The following is a 22,640-nucleotide window of genomic DNA, read 5'->3' on the forward strand; positions in this document are numbered from 1 at the left end:
TCAGGACAATGAATCGCCGAGCGCTAGCCGCAACGCAGAAGGCCAAAACGACGCCACGCGACCCCCATGGGCTGGGTTGGAAGGATGTTTCTGACCTCAAGCGGCAAGATCGCCGTGATAAACTTGCGCCTCTCTTGCGCTCTCCATGCTGCATCGGCATATACCAGATGCCTCTCAGTGCTCCCATTTATACGCACAGTCTGACGCCATGTATCTCAGTTGCAAAAGCCAAAAGGTTGGAGTACAGTTGAGTTTAGTCGTACAAGGGCTGTACCTATGTAACACCCCCACGCCAAGACACCACCTGTTCACCTCCCCAGACTAATGAATGACTGAGAAGCTATGGAGAACATGTCTTGAATGTTCGGATATTATGCCACCCATTACGGATATTCTTGGTAGTATTACGCTGTCGTTGACAACAGAAATGACGATGCCTCCCCCGCTTCCCTGTGCCCAGAGATTGGGGCTCAACTCTGCAAGCCACTGGCTTTTTGCCTCTTTCTTGGCCTTCCAAATTACATGAGTTGATCCCCTGTTTGCCCACGCCACATGCCCCCAAAGCCCAAGCCCGGACAGAGGGGTATCCCTCCGCCGCCACCGCCACTATGCAGGGCTGCTTCACCCGCTAGCGCCGTGTTGGCATTGTTCAGTCGTCGCTCGAATCTCATTCTTCAGTATCCGTATCAGTACCCGAATCGGTGCTGGCAAATAAACAGGCGCCGAATTGCGTCAGGCCTTGGCTAGTGACCCAGAACGGCCAGACGTATCAGCCCATGAGCGCACTCGTCTTCCCCACAAGTCAGCCTCGCTCCCAACATGCCTGACTGATCACCCACAAAGCAACCTCTACCAATAGCGACTACTTCAACAGCAGATGTGATCATCAGAGAACCTCTAGAATATCCCTCACGCAAAGGCCCCATATCATTGAAACGGCTAGGCACGTAATCTTGCGACCGACCCCGCGCCCCAGAAACGGCGCTTATGCGAAGTCCACAATCCCGCTTCGGAAGTTGCCCACTGATGCGCATTTCCAACTAGAGCATTTCTCTGAAGAGCAATTGTGCGGTGAGAGTGGCCAGTACCCGAAAGCTTTGGCTGAGAACGACCCATTGTCCAAGAAAATAACTCGGAACTGCTACTCAACGGGGCTTCACGCCTCATTGGCATCATTGGCATCCAAATCTACAACTAATCAGAAGGGCATTTACGGGATAGCATACAAAATTTCGAATTCGCAACACCTCTGCGTGTTTGTACACATGCTGGCAAAGTTTGTTTTTGGCAGATGGACCTCTCGTTGGGTCACATATTCTGGCTATCTCATGTTGGGGTATCAAATTAGTCTATTTATTACTAACCGCTGCTTTCTAGTCATGTGCATAGCAATCGCTGTCTCAAAGCGGCTGGCCTGCAGCTGGATATTTCGGAGGCAGCAGGTTCATCAAGCTGTCACGAAATCTAGCCTTATCATTATCAACAGGCAATGCCGGTGCCACTTGTTAGGCTCGTAATAGTCTAGTCGAGCCGATCCTTGCTTCGAGGTCGTGCTCGTTCCAGCTCTGGTGTTCTGAGCAACGGCCTGACAGGCATGTCTTTGTCACCGATGGCTTTCACAGCACCGTCCATATTGACCGAGAATGATCTTCCGCGCCAACTCACAGTCGTTCCCAGCAGCACGGCAGTTGTCCAAATAGGGAGCGCCAGGACCTCACGACCAATCCAGGCCGGCAACCATTCTTTGAATGGCCGTTTGTTCATGCCGCCGCTTCTCCGGGTGCCTTGAGCAAACTTTGGCGTGCTTGCGTCTGTCTTCATCGAGTTGCCAGTATGAAGATGTTGAAAGATGAACCAGTCCACCGTCAGCCATGCAGTCATGGCAATCAGCCAAATGCAACCGCCAGCTGTCCACGTTTGCGGAATGCCCAGGTTACGATGGAACCAAGGCAGAGTCGTGAGCGCAAATGCGAGGTATGCACAGCACAGGATAGATTCGACACCCGGTTCAACAAGTGTCGCAGCTAGTACTGTGAACTTGCGTGCGCGTAACCATCGCACTCTGCGCGCAACGTACGAGGCGACACCCATACCAGCCATGGGCTGAATGACGAGATCACCCCAGACGATGCCGTGGTTGAGGAAGCCTGGTATGTTCGATTTCCACAGTAAATCGCCGATCAGATGATCTTCGCAAATATTAAACGAAAAATGATCAATACCTGTCGGTCTGGAGGGCCTGCCTGGAGCAGAGGGGCGCGAAAGTGCAGTGACTTGCTCTAGATGAGATTTTCGAAACATGTTGCTCTTTCCGACAATACAGGGGGCAATTCCAACAGAGTTTATGGCTCCGTAAAACTTGACGTGCGTAGTTGACATGAACATTTCGTCGAGTCGGCCGCCGCCCTGAGTCCATACTCTGGTGCTGAGGTCCTCGCCCATGTTCATGGTGCCCATGTCGTTTGAAGAACCAGTGGAAGCCAGCAGAGCTTGTTGACTCGTCGCATCTCTGCTATAGTCAACCGTATCAACAACCAGCGGCATATGATGCACAAACTTGTACGGCCGCACCACCTTGCCTTGCGACGCGAAACCAGACAGCTTGTCCACCATGCGGCCGAGGACCCCAGGCGACACCCAGACGTTGCAGTCAATGATCCATATAATGTCGCCTTTGGCTTCTCGATATGCTCTGCTGATATTTCGAATCTTGGGATTCGGTCCTAAGTTTTCAATGTGGCCATGGGGCCCGTGCAGGACGGGGTCCTGCGCCTCGACGAGGATCTGGACATCGAAGCCGGGGAAGTCGCGAACAAGCTGCTCCAATATCGGGTATGCAGCGTCGTCAACATCCTCGACGCAAAGTCGAATCGAGTAGCGATCGTGCGGGTAGTCTTGGCGAAAGGTCGAGGCGATACAGTCGTAGAGATTGGGCTCGAGTCCCTTGACGGGACGGATGACAGTGACCCAGGGTGCCTCGCTGCCTTGCTTGGCCGAGATTGACGGTTGTGGTTGGCGCGAAAAGTAGCGGAAACTGTTCAATCAAAGTCAGAAAAGTCGCCTGTCTCATTGGAGCAGCTGAAACGAGACGTACATTGCACAAATGCCGACCGTTTGGACAATAACAATGAAGCAGCACCAAACAAGGCAGATGGTGGCAACAGTCTCAACAAACCAGGACATTGCTGCCTCGGGCGGCGGTCTTCAGCTCTAAAATTGGGAAATAAGAGTGCAATAAATACTAAGTGTCGGTCAGCACCAGCAGGAGGCACAAGACTTTCCCAGGCAAAGAGCCTTTTCTGCATCCGTGAGTTCCGAGCGAGAAGAAAAGACGTCGGGGCCCGATCGGTGATGGAGTCAAGTGAACATGGTCTTGTGATGGGGCCTTGATTTTTTGCCCCGTGCTTGGATTTTTCCGATTGTCAACCAAAACATTGCCAACTAAAAACAGCAAGAGGTGTCAACCAATTTGTGGCTCAGAGTTCTTTCCGAGTTTCAATGATCATTCAAAACATAGGAAGTGTTAGCCAGTTTATGGCTTAGCTGTGTGTACGTAGTGGCTAGGTGAAGCGTGTGGACGCTGAGGGGCAGAATTCATCACTAAAATCATACCGCGTCCTTGCTCTTTAACCATTACATTGATTCTACAATCACTACGCGTTTCTAAAGTTTCCCTCCGGATGTGACACTGGGCTTGACATTACAAAATCTCAAGTGGCATTTGCTTATTGAAGAGTGTTTGTTCAGCTTGATACGTGCTGTTGTATGGTCCTTTGTTTTTCAATTGTGGAACGAGGCACAGATTTAGCTTGAATACGGATACGCAGTTGGGAAGCTGTGATGAAAGGTGGGTACCTCGCAAACCCGTGATCTCCGCCAACAAGACTCCATAGTCAAAAAATTTCTGTGCAAGCTTCTTCTTCTCACTCTTCCTTCTCTACATCCGCAAGAAGTCTCTTTGACGCGCCGACAGCCAAAGTTTGGCTGACATCGCTCGATTGTCGGCATTTTCATTGCAATCGAGGCGACTCTGCCTCACCGCCCTGTCGATGGCGATGCTGTAAAAGGTAAGCAAAAATTCTTCCGAGCGCTGCTCTTGCGCACGTCCGTAGTACAAGACTTTGCACACTTGATTCCCCTAGCCACTCGAAGCAATTCGCTTCTATCCCCGCTGTTATGATGACAACAAATTTCGGTGCTTAGAGAATCCATTCATTTGGTCTCTGTGAAGGCCACTGAATAGACTACAACGGTATCTGATACAGCATATCTAATCCGCTTGCTTCTCTTACCATCTCGTTTTCGGACCAGCGCTAACCAGAACAAAGACATGGCCAGGACCGATGACTGAATTAAATATCTCACTTCCGCCTACCGCGGCGCCGGAGGACTCGGCTACTGCCCAGCCCAACGGCAAGCCTGCGCCTAAACGCAAAGGTCCGCCTTTGAATCAGATATATTCCTTGCCTGTGCCGATTCGGACCTTTCCGTTACCGGCATTCTATCCCAACAATCCCATTTCCATAATTCACGTAGCGTACGCATGGCTAAAACAGACTGTACGCCCACCGCCTGCGGAACCCTCCGTTGTTTACCGCGGCGTTTGGTCGGAAGGCACCACCTCTGTCCACGTCACCGATGAGAAATCAATGAGGGGCCTGTGGGAACAGGGCTTCTTTGGTAAAGGTAGTTTAAGTCGAAGTGAGCCGAATTGGCTCAGGCGCGAGCTCGTCCGCAAGGGTGTCGAAGAGACGCACGTCAGTGAAATCCTGACAAATCAAAGACGACAAAAACGCGCCGAAGCCAAATGGGAACGTGCAAGACTCGAGCAAGAAGCTATCCGTCAAACAAAGCTCAGTGAAGCGCAAAAGGCGGTGGTCGCGATCGAGGCGGCGGCAACCATCCTTGCTCCCGTTGGTCCGGCTGAGCTCCTAGCGCTTCCCAACTCGCTGTCCGATATCAAAGTAACGAAAGCGAAGCAGTCGACTACGTCAATTCTTGTAAACGGTGACTACCTCGCACCGCGACGCGAGCTCTCACTCATTGAGCAGCTTGCTGGCGTCACCTCGGACGCTGGCACCAATGGGTCTGCGACGACGCCGCAAACACCAGTAACCCGCTCTCGTGGCAGTTCGACTGTTTCTCATGACGGCTCCGAGAAACAACAGAAAAGTGTTCGATTCTCGCCGAAAGTGGAATCTACCACGTTTGATTTCTCGGATCCCCCGAGCTTCAATGCTGCACGTGAGGGAAAGCGTGCTGAGCCGACAACAGCCCTCAATAACGACGATACAACAGCGACAGCAGCAGAATCCGCCAAGGGCGTTGTTGTCAACAAAGAGCATCTTCAGCTCACCCCGCAAGAGGCATTCTTCCTCAAATTCGGGTTAGGAGCCCTGTCTGTAACGGATCCATACTCGGGCCTGGACTTGTCGACCATGGACATGCTGCGCTTATTCCGCGAACATTCATATGCACCGCCGCGAAATGGGCCTGATGCCGACAATTTACAACCAGACGACCCCTTCCTGGTCCACTATGTCGTGTATCATCATTTCCGCTCGCTCGGCTGGGTCCCTCGCGCGGGCATCAAATTCGGCGTCGACTGGCTTCTGTACAATCGCGGACCAGTCTTTGACCACGCCCAATTTGGTCTAATTCTGGTTCCGTCCTACTCGGCTCCCTGGTGGAAAGCCAATGGTAAAAAGCCGGAAACAAAATCGTGGTCTTGGCTTCACAGCGTGGTGAGAGTGCTGTCACATGTCACCAAGAGCCTGGTGCTCGTGTACGTGGATGTGCCACCGCCGCCTGTGTTTGATGAGGCCATTGCATCAGGTCTTACGGATGCACTGAAACTGTACAAAGTAAGAGAAATCATGGTGAAGCGCTGGGCGGCCAACAGGAACCGGTAGAGGATTGGTTGTATGATAGATACCCATTTTGTGTAACATTAGCGGTTTAACTTTGGAGGAGAATTGTATATGCATGACCAGCTTGCGCATCTTGGTCGAATTCCGAATACATCTCGAATAAGTTTTCTTGTATTTCTCTTTGATTTTTCTTGACAATTGAAGCCAGAAAAACATGCGTTGGCAGAAGTCGAGGTAGGAACCCGGATCCGGCCGTCACCGGATGGCGATGCGACGGCCGAGGCAGCTCCCCCAGCTTCCTCCACTTGCCGGCAACTAACACAACCCACAAACCTCCATATAACAGCGCAGCCCCTCTCCCGCTCGTCCGAGGTTAATTAACAATGCGCATTCTCTTTGATTTTAAACTCGATCTTTCATACAGAGCGCAAGAATTTGCTAACTTGGTATACAAATAACAAGCCACTTACAGCGCACGATGCTCTCGCCCGGGCGCGCATGGATACGCCGAGTGCCCCGGCTACACGCAGGCTTGAGACCCGTCCGACGAGCTTCGATTCATGCCACGGCGCAGAAAACACAGCAGGAGCTGCAGAACACAGACGCGGATTCAAGCATCAGCGCAGTTCGGGCGCAGCCGCCGCCGTGGCGCCTCAAAGAGCTCCGCGAGCAGCAAGGTCACCACAAGCAGGCGCTGATCCGCCGCGCCGGCCTCGCCACGGGCCCGCTCTCGTACGTTGCGCACCGCGACCGCGTCGTCGTTACGGCGCAGGAGAGCGGCGCGGCCGTGACTCTTGATGCCGCGGCCCTCCGCGACGGGTGCCAGTGCGCCGCGTGCAAGGATGCCTCGTCGGGGCAGAAAACCTTTGCGTCGGTCGAGATACCCCCCAGTCTCGCCGTCGCCAGCGTCCGGGAGACGGCTGACGGCCTGCGCATCACCTATCACAATGACATCCCGCGGTTCGCAGACCATGAAACCGCAGTGCCCTGGGAGAGCCTCGAAGTCGCGCTCGGGGCCCGCCTGCCCGTCGACGTCGCCGCCGTGCCGCCCGTCTTCAACTCTGTGCGGTCGCGACTCGGCATCACCCTCTGGGACCGGTCCCTTATCACCCAGCGCGTGCGCTCCATCGACTACGCCGCCTTCATGGCCGGCGGCGCGCCGCTCTGGGCCGTGGTCCTCGACCTCGTCCGCCTGGGGCTCGTTTGCCTCTCCAACGTGCCGCGCGACGAGTCCTCGGTCGAGCGCATCGCCATGCGCATTGCCAGCATCCGGGAGACATTTTACGGGCGCACGTTTGACGTGCGCGCGAAACCCCACGCCGAGAACGTCGCCTACACCGCCGGCTACCTCGGCCTGCACCAGGACCTGCTGTACCTCGACCCGCCGCCCAAGATCCAGATCCTGCACTGCCTCGACAACTCGTGCGCGGGCGGCGAGTCGCTCTTCTCCGACGGCGAGCGCGCCGCGCGGCTGCTGCTCCGGCACCACCCCGCCCTCGCCGCGCCGCTACGGCAGCAGCCCGTGCCGTACGCGTACACGCGCAACGGGTACAGCTACGCGCGGCGGCGCCCGCTGCTGCACTACGACGCCGAGGGCCGCTTCGAGAATGTGTTTTGGTCGCCGCCGTTTCAGGGCGCGCGCGGCGCGGACGAGCCGCCGCTGCAGCCGTGGCTGGCGGGGGCGAGGGTATTCGAGGGGCTGATTAACGGCGAGGAAGCCATGTATCAGCGCAAGATGCAGCCGGGCGAGTGCGTGCTGTTTGATAATCTGAGGGTGATGCATGGGAGGACGGCGTTTGATGCGGCGGGCGGGGGCAGCCGGTGGTTGCGGGGCACGTATATCGCGCAGGAAGACTTTGTGAGTATTGCGACGCAGATCCCGCAGGAGCTGGCGGACAAGGCAAATGCGGATGGTGCGGTGTGGTACGGGGAACTCGAGGAGAAGCTAGGGGCGCATGGGGTGTGGAAGGCCGAGGCGCAGGAAATGGTTGACAAGATGGCGTAAAAATAGAATGACGATAGACTTATGTTCTACGATAGACGAGGGGCAGACTTTGACGAGGGAATATGATGAATGAATAGAGTAGTATATAGCTATTGTTATTACTTTAGCAGAGCTTGATGAATATGCGTTTGTTTTCGGGTCCAGTGTCTGGCTCTCTTGTCAAAGATGCACAGTCTGTAGCTATTCTCCTGCTGGTATGATTTTCGCTCGCGCCTATATCAAACAAAATGATTTGGTAGCTTCCAACTGCTCTATTCCCACTTCGTCGCCTGGACACCCTCTGGCGGGATCGTTTCGACGGTTCTGCCCTTGACGTCGTTCCAGTCTGTGCTCAGGCTAGTGCCGTTGCTCTCCGTAAAGCTCTTCATCATGGCGCGCTGCTGTTCGGGTGTCGCACCTTTGTACAGCTTCTTGAAGAACGAGTTGACGTCGCCGTCCTCGTCTTCCTTGCCATCCTCGCCGACGTCGAGCGCGTCCCAGTTCTTGGGGCCGGTGCGTGACGATGTAGGGTACGCAGGGCCCGCGGCGGCTGGCGCTTTGGGTTCGACGAAGGTTTGAGTAGCTGAAACTGACTCGATCTTTGGAGCGCCAGCGGTTGCTGATGAAGAGGCTGCCTCCCTAGGTCGGCCATCCGATTTCAGCTGAGCCCACTTCCCAGGCGTCTTCTTGACAAGGCTCAGTTCGACCTTGTTCGGTGTGACGGTGTACTTGGACGCCGTCGTGTCGATTTCTCCCCACAGATCGAGCTGAAACTCCCTCTCTTCACCGCTGGGATAGATGACGCGATCAAGATGAACGGAATGCGGCTGAAAATCAACCTTGAGCGTCTCCTTGTTAACACCCTTGGAGAATATAGACACCGACATGTTTGTGTTGCTTTGGAAATCTTGCAGTCGTAGCGGTGCATCGCTAGGCACAGCTGGCTTCGCGGCAGCAGGTGTTTGTATTGAATTGGGTATGGAGGTCTCGGAAGTTACACTTGGTGTAGCTGGCTTAGCCTCCTCCGTGGCCCTAGAAAAATCTGCGAGCTTCTTCTTGTCCGGTCTTGGCGGTGCTGTCGCGATTCGCGCGGAGTCGTCTGCTGGCAGGTTTTCCAACGCCCTGAGAATCTGAATACGCAGCGTGCTCGCCATGCGCCACTCCTTGCTGTGCGGCACCTGCTCCTGGCCCATAGCAACGGCCGCCGCGTCTCCCTTGCTCTTGTTGATAGAGTCGCTCTGCGCCTCCTGCATGGCATCCTTGGCTGTCGCCGTCCAGCGGCCCGTCGCCGGGTCCTTGAGGTGCGCGACCGGGTCCTCCTTCTCGATGGCGGGCGCACCCTTGATGAGGCGCATGGCGTAGACGCAGCAGGCGTCGGCGTTGGCAAATTGGCCCTGGCGGAAATAAGCCACGGCACGGCGGTAATGGGCCTCGATCATCAGCGGTCTCTTATTACGCTCATAGGCCGTGTGCCAGGCGAGGTTGGCGTCATCCAGGGCCTCCTCGAAGCGTTGCAGATTAATGAGCGCCTTGGAGCGTGCGAGCAGCCAAGCTGGGTTGGACGACGACTGCAGCGCTTTAGAAAGCTTGGTGATGGCGCCGTCCCAATCCTTGGCCTCGACGGCGGCCAGGCCCTGTTGGGCGAGGGTGATGTGGGACATTTGCGAAAAAAGGAATGCGATATGCTTTTCGGAGTGCGTGGCGAGCCTTCTCTGGCAAGCTGCTCGAGATTTGAAAGGCAGGATTCAAGATGGTGATATCGTTTGCAGAGGAGGAAACGTGAGGAAACGTTCCTGAGGAGGAAACAGTCGAGATGCTTCTTTCTAGTGGGGCGCAGCGCCGCAAACGAAGGCAGCCTTGTACTCCGTCATTAGGAGCAAACGGCGTGATGGGCCGGCAGTGTGTATAGCTCGAAAATAGCTAATGCAATTTATGCGGCATGTCCGTCATTATGAATCCGACTAATCTCATCCAGTCCGCTCTCCCGCATTATCAATTCGACGTCCAATTAATTACATTTATATCATCGCGACGCTTCTCAGTTGAGCTTCCCCTCGCTCAGCTTAGCTCCCCATAACTTCTCTTGCTTCTCAGGTCCCGTAACTATTGTAAACCCCCACCACCAAGGAAAACCGCTACTCAAACCCCACCAAAGATCGGTCCTCTGTGGCCTGGACTCTTCGCTCCCGACCCCGGGTTTACCGGTTCTTCTCTTTCTCTTCCTCTCAAACACTCTTTTGCGCCATATATTCACTTCTTTCTTCGTCTCACACGCAAATTGACAACCATGGCGCCCAAAGCAATCATCGCACCCTCGGTGCTGAGCGCCGACTTTGCCAACTTCGGCCACGCCTGTGCCCGCACCATGGAACAGGGCGCCGACTGGCTTCACGTCGACATCATGTCAGCATCATCGAAGCCGCATCCCCCATTGCGCATTCTCTCGTCGCTAACCTCGCAACATCGACCAACAGGGATGGCCACTTTGTGCCCAACATTACGTTCGGCGCGCCCGTTGTTGCCAAGATCCGAGGCTTCGTCGACAGGCCGACCGAGAACCATGGCCGTGGTACTTTTGACTGCCACATGATGGTTGCAGAGGTGCGCGCCGCTTCAAATACTCGGATGTCCCGGACGAAAACATACTGACCTGGATGTTCGAATAGCCCAAGAAATGGGTCAAATCTTTTAAAGACGTCGGCTGCGATCTTTATTGCTTCCACTATGAGGCTGCCTTTTCCACTGATGCTACGGACCCTGAAGCCGCCTCCGAGGGCAAGACGAACCCCCGAGACCTCATCCGCTATATCCACGACAATGGCATGCTCGCCGGCATCGCCATCAAGCCCGAAACCTCTGTCGATGTGCTGTGGGAGATTCTCGAAGCTTCAGACCCCAAAGAACTACCTGACGTACGCTGACTCGGGCTTACTTCCCAACCCTCTGGTTGGCCACTGCACCTCCAACTATGCTAATAATATCTCCCTTCGTACAGATGGTTCTTGTCATGACGGTCAACCCAGGCTTTGGCGGTCAAAAATTCATGGCCACGGAGCTTCCCAAGGTGCAGGCTCTGCGCCAACGATACCCGGAACTCAACATCGAAGTAGACGGCGGCCTCGGACCAGGCACCATTGGCCAGGCTGCCGACGCGGGCGCCAACGTCATCGTCGCCGGCAGCGCCGTCTTTGGCGCCAAGGACCCGGCCGAGGTGATCTCCCTGTTACGAACAGCTGTTCAAGACAGGATCGGCAAGCTCTAGCCGCAAGCAATAGAGTCATGAACTAGTAAATACTGTAACGGACACTAGATGATTTCACGAAGCATATAAATGGAGCAATTTTTTGTGTTACTATTAATATTATCGTAAGGGCTTCTCGTCCGTCGTATGCAGTCGCTGCTGCGGCAGCTAAAACTTCTCATCTGGGAACCTCTTAGCAAACATGCCGAGAGCCTTGATGGTAAAGGTAAACTTGTAGTTGGGGTACGAAATCATGCACGACTTGTTGAAGACACCCTCAATTGCCTCTTGCAGCCACTCGCCGTTGGCCTGCTGGCGGTCCACAATGAGCTTGATGCCCTTCCTGAGCGGCTCAACGTCGGGGTAATCAGCCTCCATGAGACCGATGAGAGCCCAGGCCGTCTGCACCACCAGCGAGCCCATCGGGTGCTCGACATAGGTCATGGTTTCGCAAGCCTTGTAGCTCTCTGACCAGCCGCCGTCGGCACGCTGCTTGGATAGCAGAAACTCGCAGCCCCTTTTCGAGACGTTGCTGTTGCTGTACGTCTCGCCGACGCTCGCCATGCTCTCGAGCGCAAACATGGTCGCGTATGTGAAGCAGATACCCCAGCTACCGTACCAGCTGCCATCAGGCCGCTGGTTACCGCGGATCCAGCTAGTGGCGCGGCGGATAAATGTCTGGATCTCGGCGGCACGATACGCCGGCCAGTGCTTGTGAAAGAGCGAGAGCGCCGTGACACAGGCCGTCGTGCACTCAGGGTAGTCGTACTCAATCATGATGCGGCCAAACACCTCGGCGGCGTTGAGCAGCTCCATGTACTCGCCGCCGCGGCGCGCCTCGTACGACGACGTGGCGCCGTTGCTGTTCTGGTACAGCAGCAGCGTGTCAACGGCGTCGTAGATCCGCTGGTCCTCGAGTGCCTTGGGGTAGCCCTCCGTCTTCTGCACCAAAATGATAGCCTTGAGCGCCTCTGAGATGCAGTCGCTGACGCCGTAGCCCTGATCGCGATTGCTGAATGGCCACCCGCCCTTGCGCTGCTGCCGGTAGCATTTTTCCTGGTCTACGCAATTGTCACGAATCTGCTGCCGGTCGAGGTAGCGCAGCGCCTTGGTCAGCATCGGGCGCCAGCGCTCGTCTGTGTGCAGACCGGCTTCGACCACGGCCTGGATGAGGAACGCAGTGTCCCAGCACTGCACGCCGTTGGTGCCGTTGACGAGCATGCCTTCGTCCTTGACCCACAGAAACTCCTCCAATCTTTCGATGTGTCGTTTGACCGAGAAAGCCTCGGGGCCGTCTCGAATGTAGCAAACGACCGTATTCATAGGTGCATTGACGGGTGCTAGATCTGCGTAGTCTGTGTTGGCGTCTTCCATGTCGATAAGCCGGCTGCACCAGGCTTCCGCCTTGTTCTTGATAAAGTTTGGTCGAATGTAGGGGTTATATATATTGACAAGCACCCAGTTGACGCTGTTGAGCAGCCAAGACTTGGGATGGTAGTTGTCCTCGGGCGCAATGCTGTTGCGGTGACTGGCCCAGTTAATCTGGGCATGGGGCTCGACAAAAAGCTCTTCTCTCAAGCCTCGGATGATATCGTCTTCGGGACAGCTCCATTTCTTCGAGTACACATAGCCCATGGGCAGAAAAACTTGACGAATGTGAATCCACCAGCGCCACGGTGCAATCGGCACCCAGTCAGGCAGCAGCCAAATCTCGGGCGGGATGGGGTTGACAATGTCCCAGCTCATGACACCGAGCGTGGCCAGCCAGAACTTGGCCCAGTGAGGGGCGTACAAAGCGCCTCCGAGCTTGTGTAGGATGCCGCGCGCCCTGACCATGATGGGATCCTCGGGGTCGACGCCGATGAGGCGCAGTACTGTGTAGTTGAGACTAGTGCCAAAGACGGTGCTCTCGCCCTCGATATGCAGACCCCAGCCTCCATCTTCGGGGTGGGCGCGTGCGGCGAGATAGTTTTTGATCTCCATGGCATAGGCTTCCGGAATGGGTGTCTTGGTAGCGTACCAAGCGCAGACGACTGTTGGCAGCAAAAACATGGGGCCGCCATACTCGCAAGCCCAGTGGCCAGAGGGTAGTTGGAGCTTCTCGAAAAAATTGATTCCGTTCTTCGCAGCATCGATGGCAGTTGTCGCTTGTGGGAGGTCAGGCAGACCCTTCAATGAGGCGGATTAGCATCATGTCCCTGATAAGGAGTTCTCGAATATATGCAGAGCCGTGGGCTCAGGCCTTACCAAGGGCAGATTCAGAAAGTACTTTTCTGCGTTGCTCTGGGGCCACTTGTCCAACTCGTCATCATCAGTCAGATAGTGCCAGGTATGTCGACTGTCGTCGTCTTTGAGGCGCCAGCGCGCATAGTCTGTCTTGCCCTCGACGTTTGATTTTGCGGTTTCGCGTGCGCTGCCGTTGGTACGCTTGCGCGCAGAGCGTGTTTCTCGACCGGTCGTTGTCGCCATGGCAAAAACAATGATCAATAGCGTGAGGAAAAATTCTGTGAAATCAATTCAGCCACTGGGCCTTTATAATAGTTGGTGACACTGCATTTGCATCGGAGAAGCGGCACAACTTTGTTGTGGCTGCGTCTCGGAGCTTTTTCAGTTTTTCGTGCTTGTCTCGTCACGATTTGAACGAGTACGAAGAATTTAGATTAGCCCCTGTCGGAAATGAGATTGACCCCTGTCACCGGCACGGGAGCCGGGTGGGGCATCTCGAATTCGGACCACCGCCCCCGGCAGCTGGCAGCTGGCAGCCGTTTGCTGATGCGAGGCCCGTTTGTTTGGTCAAAATACATCAAAATCCTGTGATTTACTCTTCATTCATCATTTATCCAGACTAATTGTTCTCGTTGAATTATGAGTCTGAATAGTAGCCTATCTGCCGGATTGCGGCTTACATCGGCATCCGTGATCGGTCGTATCGAGGACGCGCTAGAAGGTGTTGCAGATGCTCTCGCCAATGCACGCGAGTTAAAATTATCTTTTTCTTCACGAAGACGGCGCTTTCGACCTGGAAGTCGCGAGGAGAGGTTTGTGAGATTCCCTGGTTCATCTGCTGTGGAAGCGCGCAAGTTCGGTTAGTCTCCAAATCCCGGAAAACCGCTTTACTCACAAGAACAGCACGGGTACTTTTGATCATGCAGCTGGCCCATCAGGCCATGACTACAGGTACAATTTTGACAAAAAGGTTAACGCTTTTTATGTTTTTGGTTTGAACTACTCACCAACACCTACAGACACATTTATTATCAGCACCAAGAGCTATTCGAGACCCAAAGAATTGTCGATGAACTCGTCGACGATTTAGCTTACACAATAGGTGTCGATCGAGACAACCTCAACATTGTAAGCCAACCAACCCATTGCAAAGCACTGTCTGACAGAAAAGACTGCTTCTTCTAAAGGTTCGATATCAGGCTGCATGAGCATCTATTTGCACAGCGGTGAAGTGGTAGATGCCTCAGAAACGGAACTAGTATGTAGTTAGCTCGAACTAGCGAGCACTTTCTAACTCTTGCAGGGTGTTACGGTCCCTTTGACCAGATCGATTTCACGTATCGAAGCTCGCCATGCCAGGTGGCTACTCGTAGTTGAGAAAGACGTACGAATACGACTCCTTCACGGAGATCCCGGCTGACAAAATGCAGGCGGTCTTTCGGTCGCTCATTGCAGTCCGCTTCTGGGAAACATCTTTGGCTGGCCGTGGAATACTAGTGACGGTATGATTTAAATTGGAGCACATTACTGCGGTCAAGATTCTGATGTATTCTAGGCCAAGGGCTATCCAGATTTGATGACGAGGAGCTTTTTGGCCCTGGTACAAGTCGATTGCCCGCAGCTACCAATGCTCGTCTTGTCCGATTTCGATCCTGATGGTTTAAACATTTTCTCATGCTACCGTTATGGAACAAAAAACTTCTCTCATGAGTCTAGCAACCTCAAGGTTAATTTCGGGTGGCTTGGAATACAATCTGGCCAATTAGGCTCCCTTGATACTGACAGCAGGGCTGTGGCGTTTGCCAAAACACAAACACAGATGCTGTCTGACTATTGTCTGTTAAATCTAACAAACCGCGATAGATTATGCGCGACCCGGATGTTGTCTAAGGGTTTTCAAGGCGAAGATATTGACGTTGAACATATGTTACTTCGCCGTGAGCTCCAGATAATGCTGGTATTGGGGACTAAGGCTGAGATTCAGTCTTTAGACGACAACGGTGACATCACAAGCTGGCTAGATGCTGCTCTGCAGAAAATACTCGATATTACTCACTGAAACTAGCAATCTGAATATTTTTGTTCTTTCGTTCCTAGGAAACAATTTTCTGGCTCTTGCTCCCACCATGACTTCTTTGATCTGATAGCGATACCCTGTACCGCAAGAGTACACAGTGCGAGAACTGCGGGGTTCCCTCATTCCCACAGTCCCCTCACTCGCCAAAATTTTTGTGTCAACGGCTCACTTTACGTTGGCGGATGAGCACACCAGCATAAGATAACCAGAAAAGATGGCCCCTCAACTGACAGAAGATGAGATCGACGACCTTATTTACTTTGCTCGCACTGGCGAAGATGTCGACCTTATGGAAAGCGTGACCGCGCTAGCAGAGCGTGAAAAGGTTGCGCCCGCCGTCATTCTCATGGCGACCAAGGACGAGGGCAAATCTACCGTGCTTCACATGGCAACTGGCAACGGTCATTTAGGTAAGAACTTCCGGGGTTTCACATCGTATGATTGGCAAAGCTTTCAGGCTGGCCTTGTCCAAGGGCGGGAGACTGACATGCACTAGAAACCGTACGCAAGGTCATTCAATGTTTCGAGGGTAGATCAAAAGAGGAGAAGCAGGCTTTTCTGGATGAGCCCAATGAGCATGGAAACACTGGCATGCACTGGGCGGCTCTCGGAGGCCACCTGGATGTGGTGAAGCTTCTCATGGAGCACGGTGCTTCACCTGCTCTTGCCAACGAGCGCGATTACGTACCGCTGGACTTGGCCAACCAAAATGAAAAGACTGAGGTTTCGGAATACTTTCTGTCTTTTCTTAAGAAGCTCGAGAGCGAGAACACTGACGAGGGTCTGAATAACGCTGCGGCCTCTATCGAGGTGGAAGAGACTGTAGAGGATGGCAACCTCGAGACCAGCTCATAAAGAGTGGGTAAAAAGGCAAACTCACTAAGTAAAGTCGGCAAAGAGTGTCGAAATTTGGGACGCACAGAAAGCCGCAGCAGCACAAACGATATACTGCACCGAGTGTGGCAGGAGGGCACATCTACCTTGCCACGCGTGACACATATCGGACTATGGCTCCACATCTGCACAGTGGTTGACTGCCACAAGACCTTGCGGCACAAGAGCAGGACGGAAATCTCGCTAAAGCATGCCTGCATCCGGGAGGATGGCGGAATCTCCATGATACTCAAGCACTCAGTGCTCAGTGGTAGGTGGGCTCTGGATGGACGTTTGAGGACCCAGCGCGAGTATACATTATCTTTGACGCAGAATAGACTTTCACATATAAAGATGAGATAAAGCAGCCCCAAATAAAGCAGCCCCAAACAAAGCAGCCCGAGACAACATTGATCTCGCACCAGTCTTTGAGTGAGAGCTGCGAAACGCCTTTTGCTACGAATAACAGATGTCAAGCCACCGGCAGCGCTCGCATGACTAAACTTGTGCGCCGCTGCATGAGTTGAATACCAATTTTGCCTGCATCAATTCCGCCTTGGGACCGTCGGACAATTCTAACGGCTTGAATTAGGTACCCCCACGGAATTCGGCTGAGAGCAGAGTGTGGGGAGCCCAAGGGTGTATTCGGTGGGGGTCAGCCCGGGGTTGCAGCGTGGGACTTCCCCGCGAAGATGAACATAATTTTTTGCTACTTGCACGCTTTACCTGCATCCTGGTCTAAAACGTTATTTCCTTCGTCGAGGATACTTCGGATCCCAAGACCCCGCCCACGTAACGGATAAGGCACCAAGAGTTTCTAGAACGAGTTGTCTTGTATACCGAGTGCGGTTGCCCACTTCTCCCACCGAGCCTACCCCAATGTCCGTCAATGGAGGCGGGTACAAGCGCGCGAGCCGCAAAGGGGCGCCGCGCAAGTTCATCTGCGAGCACCCTGGCTGCGACAAGATTTACTCCAGGGCTGAGCACCTGCAGCGTCATCAGTTGAACCGTAAGACAGCACCAACCCACTACCGCCGCGCGCGCGCGCACGAGCAGACGCCGACGCCGATGCACTCCCCATGCAACGCCAGACCCCCACAGCCAGGCTAACTCGCAACCCCCCAACCTTTCTCAGACAACCCCAAGGACATTTTCAGGTGCGACGTGGGCGACTGCGACCAGAAATTTGTCCGGCTGGATCTGCTGGCCAGGCACAAGAAGCGCCACACTGCGTCCTATACACCGCGTAACCGCATCCCCAGCTTCGACACGTCTGTGGACCGTAGCTCTACGCTGGATCTTGTACCAAGGGAGCAAAATGCAAATGCTGCAGCGATAGCATCGCGGCCATCGTACGGCCATCGTTCGCATCTGCATTCGGGAGGCCCGCACGATGCGGCCATTCTGCTGACACCAGACTCAAACACGGAGCCGACGCCAACGACACTTGGACACGTCCTCCACGGTCGGTCTAGCCACCAGAGTACCGTCTGGTCAACGCCAATGGATGAACAGTCGCAGCCTCCTATGATGCGTCACCGAAATAGCTTTTATGCCAGCGACCCGACGTCGTTGCCAGAGACCGCTGATTTGATACCATTTCATGCGGCTTCCTACCCTCCAGACAGCCATATGAGCCAAGGCAACTTTGCTGCCTGGCTCTTCGATCCCCAACCCACCTATGGTGATTTCAATGTTTCCAACCTCCCTTTCCTGGACGGCGGCCTAGAGTCGACGTTCAATAACACGATACAGTACGACTATGAGTCCCTCAACAGTCTTTCTCCAGTCGCACCTACACCGCCTCGACACTCAGAAGCACCAGATGAATGGATTGCAGAAGTAAGACGCAAGGAGATCTTACAATGGTTCCAAATTTTCCGAAAAAAGCAGCCGAGGTACGATTCTTTCATGACTACGTTGACGCAGGAGAGCGGCGGTGACCTGCCGGCACTGAACAGCGAAATGCTGCGAGATTGTCTCAAGGAATTCTGGGATAGCTTGTCTCCGAGACTGCCGATTGTGCACCAGCATACATTTTCTGCCAGCCGCTGCTCAATATTTCTATTATTGGTCATGATTGCCCTGGGTGCTGCTTCGCTTCGGAACAGGGACGAGACAGGCCAGAAATCGGAATATGGAGCCTTTGCAGACGTCATCATTCACTCCGTGCGGTGGGAGATTCTAACCTCGGATGACTCGGCGCCTCCTGCGAATCTTTGGGTGGCGCAGGCTCTGCTTCTGGTAGAATTTCACGAGAAGCTGTACTCATCAAGACGCTTCCATGAACGAGCGCATATCTACCACTCTGCCTTTCTCACACTGCTTCGAAGAGGTAGCCCCTTGATCGGCCTATCAGGCAGCGAGTCCCCAGCTGAGCCAGAGAGCCTCATTGAACGTGGAGCGTCTGGAATGCCTCTGGACTCTCATACGTGGTGGACTCGTTGGGCGGAAACCGAGTCCATGCACAGAGTCGTCTTTGCCGCTTTTATGCTGGACATTATCCACGCTGCCATCTTTGGTCATGCCGCAGACATGGCGCCGCACGAGATCCGCCTGCCCTTGCCCTGCGACGACAACCTCTGGGCCGCAAACAGCCCCGACGAGGTGCGCCAGCTCGATGCTAACTTTCGCATGTACGGCTTCAAGCAGGTTTCCTTCCTAGACGGCCTCAAAAGTGCGCTTCATGGTAAAGAGGTCAAGACGCACTCGTTTGGGCGCATGATTATCATTTCCGGCCTGCTGAGCGTCGGCTGGCACCTCAGCCACCGAGAGACGCACCTCAAGTGGCTCGACCTACGCACGCCGTCGACCGAAGTCCAGGACAACTGGCGCAAGATGCTTCTGCTCGCCTTTGACAACTGGAAGGTCAGCTTCGACATGGCCATGTCCGGCTCCATGTCCGAGCCGCCGTCCGGTGGCGGCCAGAATCATGCGGCCGGGCCGAAGCGCGGCCTCGCCAACGGGCCCATTCATAGCGCACGGCTGCTGTTTCACCTTGCCCACATGACGCCCAACGTGGACATTATCGACTGTCAGGTATACGCGGGGGCGAAGCGCATTCTCGGCCGCAAGGTGTCGGCTCGCGACTACGCCAACGCCATGAAGCGCATGGTGGCGTGGGCCAAGCTCGGATCAACGCGGCACGCCATCCACCATGCCTTTCGGCTGCTGCACAGCGTCCTCGTAGAGCCGTACCACAACCAGCACTACCATATGGCCCGGCGACGCGGAGCGGTACCCATGCCGTCCCACGCGCAATTGCCCGAGACGAGCGGCGGGAGGTACTCCATCCACGACGAGCCGGACCCGCATAGGCCATGGATCATGTATTTCGCCGTGCTCACGATTTGGTCGTTTGTGCAGGCGATGGGGCGCTCGACGGGCCAGCCACTGCCGCTGAAATCGCCCAACGTGGCGAGCACAACGGAGGGACGCATGACCGAGTACCTATCACGCGTGGCGGCACTGCTGGAGCTGGACCAGCGGTCGGCAGCAACGCTCTTCGACGGGCTGCCGGACCTGCTGGATGTCATGGTGGGGATATTGGATGAAGTTGACACCGAGCTCCTGGTGGAGGCGCGGAGCAGACTACGAGTGTGCAAGGAGATGATTCTTGGAGGGCCCCGGTAGAGGGCCGGGGATCACCCTTTTACGAGCCGACGAATATGATGAAAATACTCACTAAACATTTTTGTATTACACTGTAACAACCTTGAATTTGCGGCTTTTGTGAGGCTGAACAATGAGTGACAAGGCTGCCTAGCTGTAGGACCATGCTGCAGGTTAAGTGAGGGCGCATCGCCTGTTCGCGCTGTGCATGGTTTCCGAGAAAACTCGCAGAAACGCATCGATTCTATTGAGTAGCGGCCATGATCAATGCATCAATGAATCATAATTGTAATTTTCTCACAGGCGTTATGAACCAAGACTCTGCAGGCGTAGAATATCTGTATCGGGCATGGCCAATCAGGCGCAGCGGTTGCGTCTCCACACGCGCAACAGAAGCCAGAAGCTCCTGCGTCACAGCGACAGCTAGCCAAAGGCATCCCATCATCAGCTTCATCATTCCCCTCTCTCATCGCCGCCGACGAAACGAGCACACCCGCGCGGCAACCCCACTCGACTGATTTAAATTTCTCCCAGGCTACCTGCTCACGACAGAACCGCCGCCCGCCATGAAGCCCGTCGTCAGCGCCGGCCACGCGTGGTCCTGGTACGTTGCACCAGAGCTCCCCCCCCCCCTCTCCTCTCTCGTCGAGAGGCTCAAGATTCGCCCGCACGGCCCGCATGAGCTAACATTCTTCCAGCACCGTTGTCTCCGTTTTTGCGATGGTGATCCTGTCCGTGCTGGCGATTGTGTACCGAAGCGGCCACGAGGAGTTTGTCGGGGGCAACGAGGATCCTACACCGGAGGAGGGCGTCGCCATTTCGGGCACCATTCTCACGGCCGTATTTGTCTATCTGGTGCGTCCTTGACCCGTTTCTTGTTCTTGTTGTACCTGTTCCGCTGACTTATTGTGCCAGGGCTTCTTTGTGTTTTGCGGTTGCCAAGGCATGCTGCACGTGCGAGAGAACCGACGAGGCAGCATTGCTCTATAATTTAGGGCATCGAGACGACGGGAGAATTGTGAAACGAAAGACGGCGACGGCTTCAGTTGTACACATGGATGGGATTCTATTTTACGGCGTTCTTTGGGAGCATTTTCCTTTTGATTTGACGTTATGGGGAGACTTGAGAGACGACTGCGCATTGCGTCTTGATTGTTGAGACATGAGCCTGACTGCATTTGTTGGCTGCTGTACAAGATTAGACAATGGATGGTGAATACTTTACACTTGATTCGGGAGCATGGGCCTCGCTTGAGATTTGTGATTGGGATTATGGGGCCTAGAAGGTGGCTATTCTCCAAAACGTGCGAAGCTGTGATTACCTATTACTCATTACCCGCTAATCGTTATGGACAAGATACGATCAAGGACTCTGATCTGGTCGTGTCATGCCCAACTTGGTCATGATGCTATCGGGGACAGCAAACGGCCTCTCGACAGGAACGAGACCCCGCGCAATCAGCAGCTCGAGTGGCACATGGTCGTTCTCATCCAGCGTCCTCTTGAGGTCCTTTGCCGTCTCCGTGACGTCCTCTATAGAGACGATCCACTCGCTCACCCAGCGCTCGCTCAGGCTGCCCGGGATGCCAATCTGGATACTGCGGTACGGCAGCCTCTGCAGTGCCGGTGTGCGCTCCGGGTCCCACTGAATGCGAACGATGTCGTTGCGGCCCGGCGCCGTTCTGATCCTGGTCGCGGCGGCGGTTGTCGCTGCTACAGTCTCGCCGTGGGAAAGGACGCCGCGCTGCAAGAGACCGAGAAAGTGCTCGTGTGTGACGCGCAAGGCGAGGATGCGAGCCTGGCGGGCGTCCTTGTAGGAGTAGCCGGCGCGGTACATGATCCAGGCCCAGCTGGGCTTGACCCAAGTCATGCGGCCGTGCTTGAAGTCAGGCGAGGCGTCGAGACGCTGCGCGGCGACAGCGGCAGTGGCGATGGAAGGGGAAAAGGCCTGGTAGACGGTGATTGTGGTGTCGTCGTACTGGGCTCTGATTTGGCGGTACGGGACAATGGTTGGTCTTTTTTGCGACATGGTGTTTTTTCCCTTTTTCTTTTCTTTTGGGTCAACGTTATAATACAGCACAAGTTTTGTTCATAAAATTCATAGATGGCCCCCTTTTGTTATTGCCCAGGCGAATCGGGGTGATATAACTTTGAACGCATGCAGACACCATCTTGTGACTGTTGTGGCTGAACCGGCGTGTGAGTAACAAAGAATTTGGCCAGGCGCTGGTGCTGTCGCGAGGCGTTTTTGTAGTTGCAGCGGTTAGTTGCAGGGTCCGAGGGCGCCAAAGCCTGGTGTAACTAGGGCATGTGTCATGTTCTGGTGTGACACGTCTGTTACACCAATCCAAACGGCGAATTAAGCATCGAGAAAAGTATGGAATGGTGGCCCTTTCTTCTTCATGAAGGTATGTACTCAGGTATATTTCTTTGTCATTAGCTATACCTAGGTAGGGAGCCATCACTATGTACTGGGTGGCCTTGGTGGCTTTCCCAAGAACGCCTAGTGGGATCAGCTACGGCGAAGAGAGTGTCTCTTGGTGGCCGACACCTCCAAAATCTGAATATTATATTCGAGTCAGAATGTATTTCTGCTTGATGAATCCGTAACCATGGACCAAAATCGTCATCTTCATGGTGTATCAAGCGACTTGATTGGTGCACCCTAAGCGGCATGGACATAGGTAGGCACACCCTCTAAGAGCGTCCCTGAAACCATTTGGATACCTGGGTACCTAGGTACACTGGCTGTGTTCG

At 54.5% G+C, this 22,640-nt stretch overlaps 10 protein-coding genes across 10 annotated transcripts; 6 read left to right on the plus strand and 4 right to left on the minus strand.

Annotated features, from left to right (window-relative positions):
* Positions 1 to 1,521: 1,521 nt before the first annotated feature.
* BBA_06537 (ceramide glucosyltransferase) lies at positions 1,522 to 3,183 on the minus strand (the record flags this gene model as incomplete). Its single annotated transcript, XM_008601634.1, has 2 exons — positions 1,522 to 3,034; positions 3,095 to 3,183. The coding sequence occupies 2 exons, from the start codon at positions 3,181 to 3,183 to the stop codon at positions 1,522 to 1,524; spliced, it is 1,602 nt and encodes a 533-aa protein (XP_008599856.1).
* Positions 3,184 to 4,343: 1,160 nt separating this feature from the next.
* Positions 4,344 to 5,912, plus strand: BBA_06538 (tRNA-splicing endonuclease subunit Sen2; the record flags this gene model as incomplete). Its single annotated transcript, XM_008601635.1, has 1 exon — positions 4,344 to 5,912. The coding sequence occupies one exon, from the start codon at positions 4,344 to 4,346 to the stop codon at positions 5,910 to 5,912; it is 1,569 nt and encodes a 522-aa protein (XP_008599857.1).
* A 436-nt stretch (positions 5,913 to 6,348) lies between these two features.
* Positions 6,349 to 7,875, plus strand: BBA_06539 (TfdA family Taurine catabolism dioxygenase TauD; the record flags this gene model as incomplete). Its single annotated transcript, XM_008601636.1, has 1 exon — positions 6,349 to 7,875. The coding sequence occupies one exon, from the start codon at positions 6,349 to 6,351 to the stop codon at positions 7,873 to 7,875; it is 1,527 nt and encodes a 508-aa protein (XP_008599858.1).
* Positions 7,876 to 8,126: 251 nt separating this feature from the next.
* On the minus strand, positions 8,127 to 9,515 carry BBA_06540 (CS domain-containing protein; the record flags this gene model as incomplete). The annotated part of the gene is made up of 1 exon (XM_008601637.1): positions 8,127 to 9,515. One exon carries the CDS (start codon positions 9,513 to 9,515, stop codon positions 8,127 to 8,129), a length of 1,389 nt encoding a protein of 462 aa, XP_008599859.1.
* A 626-nt stretch (positions 9,516 to 10,141) lies between these two features.
* BBA_06541 (ribulose-phosphate 3-epimerase) lies at positions 10,142 to 11,116 on the plus strand (the record flags this gene model as incomplete). The annotated part of the gene is made up of 4 exons (XM_008601638.1): positions 10,142 to 10,257; positions 10,329 to 10,455; positions 10,521 to 10,766; positions 10,850 to 11,116. 4 exons carry the CDS (start codon positions 10,142 to 10,144, stop codon positions 11,114 to 11,116), a joined length of 756 nt encoding a protein of 251 aa, XP_008599860.1.
* A 147-nt stretch (positions 11,117 to 11,263) lies between these two features.
* BBA_06542 (squalene/oxidosqualene cyclase) lies at positions 11,264 to 13,564 on the minus strand (the record flags this gene model as incomplete). The annotated part of the gene is made up of 2 exons (XM_008601639.1): positions 11,264 to 13,264; positions 13,343 to 13,564. 2 exons carry the CDS (start codon positions 13,562 to 13,564, stop codon positions 11,264 to 11,266), a joined length of 2,223 nt encoding a protein of 740 aa, XP_008599861.1.
* Positions 13,565 to 15,612: 2,048 nt separating this feature from the next.
* Positions 15,613 to 16,253, plus strand: BBA_06543 (ankyrin repeat-containing YAR1; the record flags this gene model as incomplete). Its single annotated transcript, XM_008601640.1, has 2 exons — positions 15,613 to 15,808; positions 15,895 to 16,253. 2 exons carry the CDS (start codon positions 15,613 to 15,615, stop codon positions 16,251 to 16,253), a joined length of 555 nt encoding a protein of 184 aa, XP_008599862.1.
* An 897-nt stretch (positions 16,254 to 17,150) lies between these two features.
* On the plus strand, positions 17,151 to 19,904 carry BBA_06544 (zinc finger protein zas1; the record flags this gene model as incomplete). Its single annotated transcript, XM_008601641.1, has 2 exons — positions 17,151 to 17,280; positions 17,407 to 19,904. The coding sequence occupies 2 exons, from the start codon at positions 17,151 to 17,153 to the stop codon at positions 19,902 to 19,904; spliced, it is 2,628 nt and encodes an 875-aa protein (XP_008599863.1).
* Positions 19,905 to 20,449: 545 nt separating this feature from the next.
* On the plus strand, positions 20,450 to 20,873 carry BBA_06545 (uncharacterized protein; the record flags this gene model as incomplete). The annotated part of the gene is made up of 3 exons (XM_008601642.1): positions 20,450 to 20,487; positions 20,582 to 20,738; positions 20,799 to 20,873. 3 exons carry the CDS (start codon positions 20,450 to 20,452, stop codon positions 20,871 to 20,873), a joined length of 270 nt encoding a protein of 89 aa, XP_008599864.1.
* A 373-nt stretch (positions 20,874 to 21,246) lies between these two features.
* On the minus strand, positions 21,247 to 21,912 carry BBA_06546 (ATP-dependent RNA helicase DHX8; the record flags this gene model as incomplete). Its single annotated transcript, XM_008601643.1, has 1 exon — positions 21,247 to 21,912. One exon carries the CDS (start codon positions 21,910 to 21,912, stop codon positions 21,247 to 21,249), a length of 666 nt encoding a protein of 221 aa, XP_008599865.1.
* Positions 21,913 to 22,640: the final 728 nt, after the last annotated feature.

Source organism: Beauveria bassiana (genome assembly GCF_000280675.1).
Source record: "Beauveria bassiana ARSEF 2860 unplaced genomic scaffold BBA_S00019, whole genome shotgun sequence".
In the NCBI taxonomy this organism is placed as follows: domain Eukaryota; kingdom Fungi; phylum Ascomycota; class Sordariomycetes; order Hypocreales; family Cordycipitaceae; genus Beauveria; species Beauveria bassiana.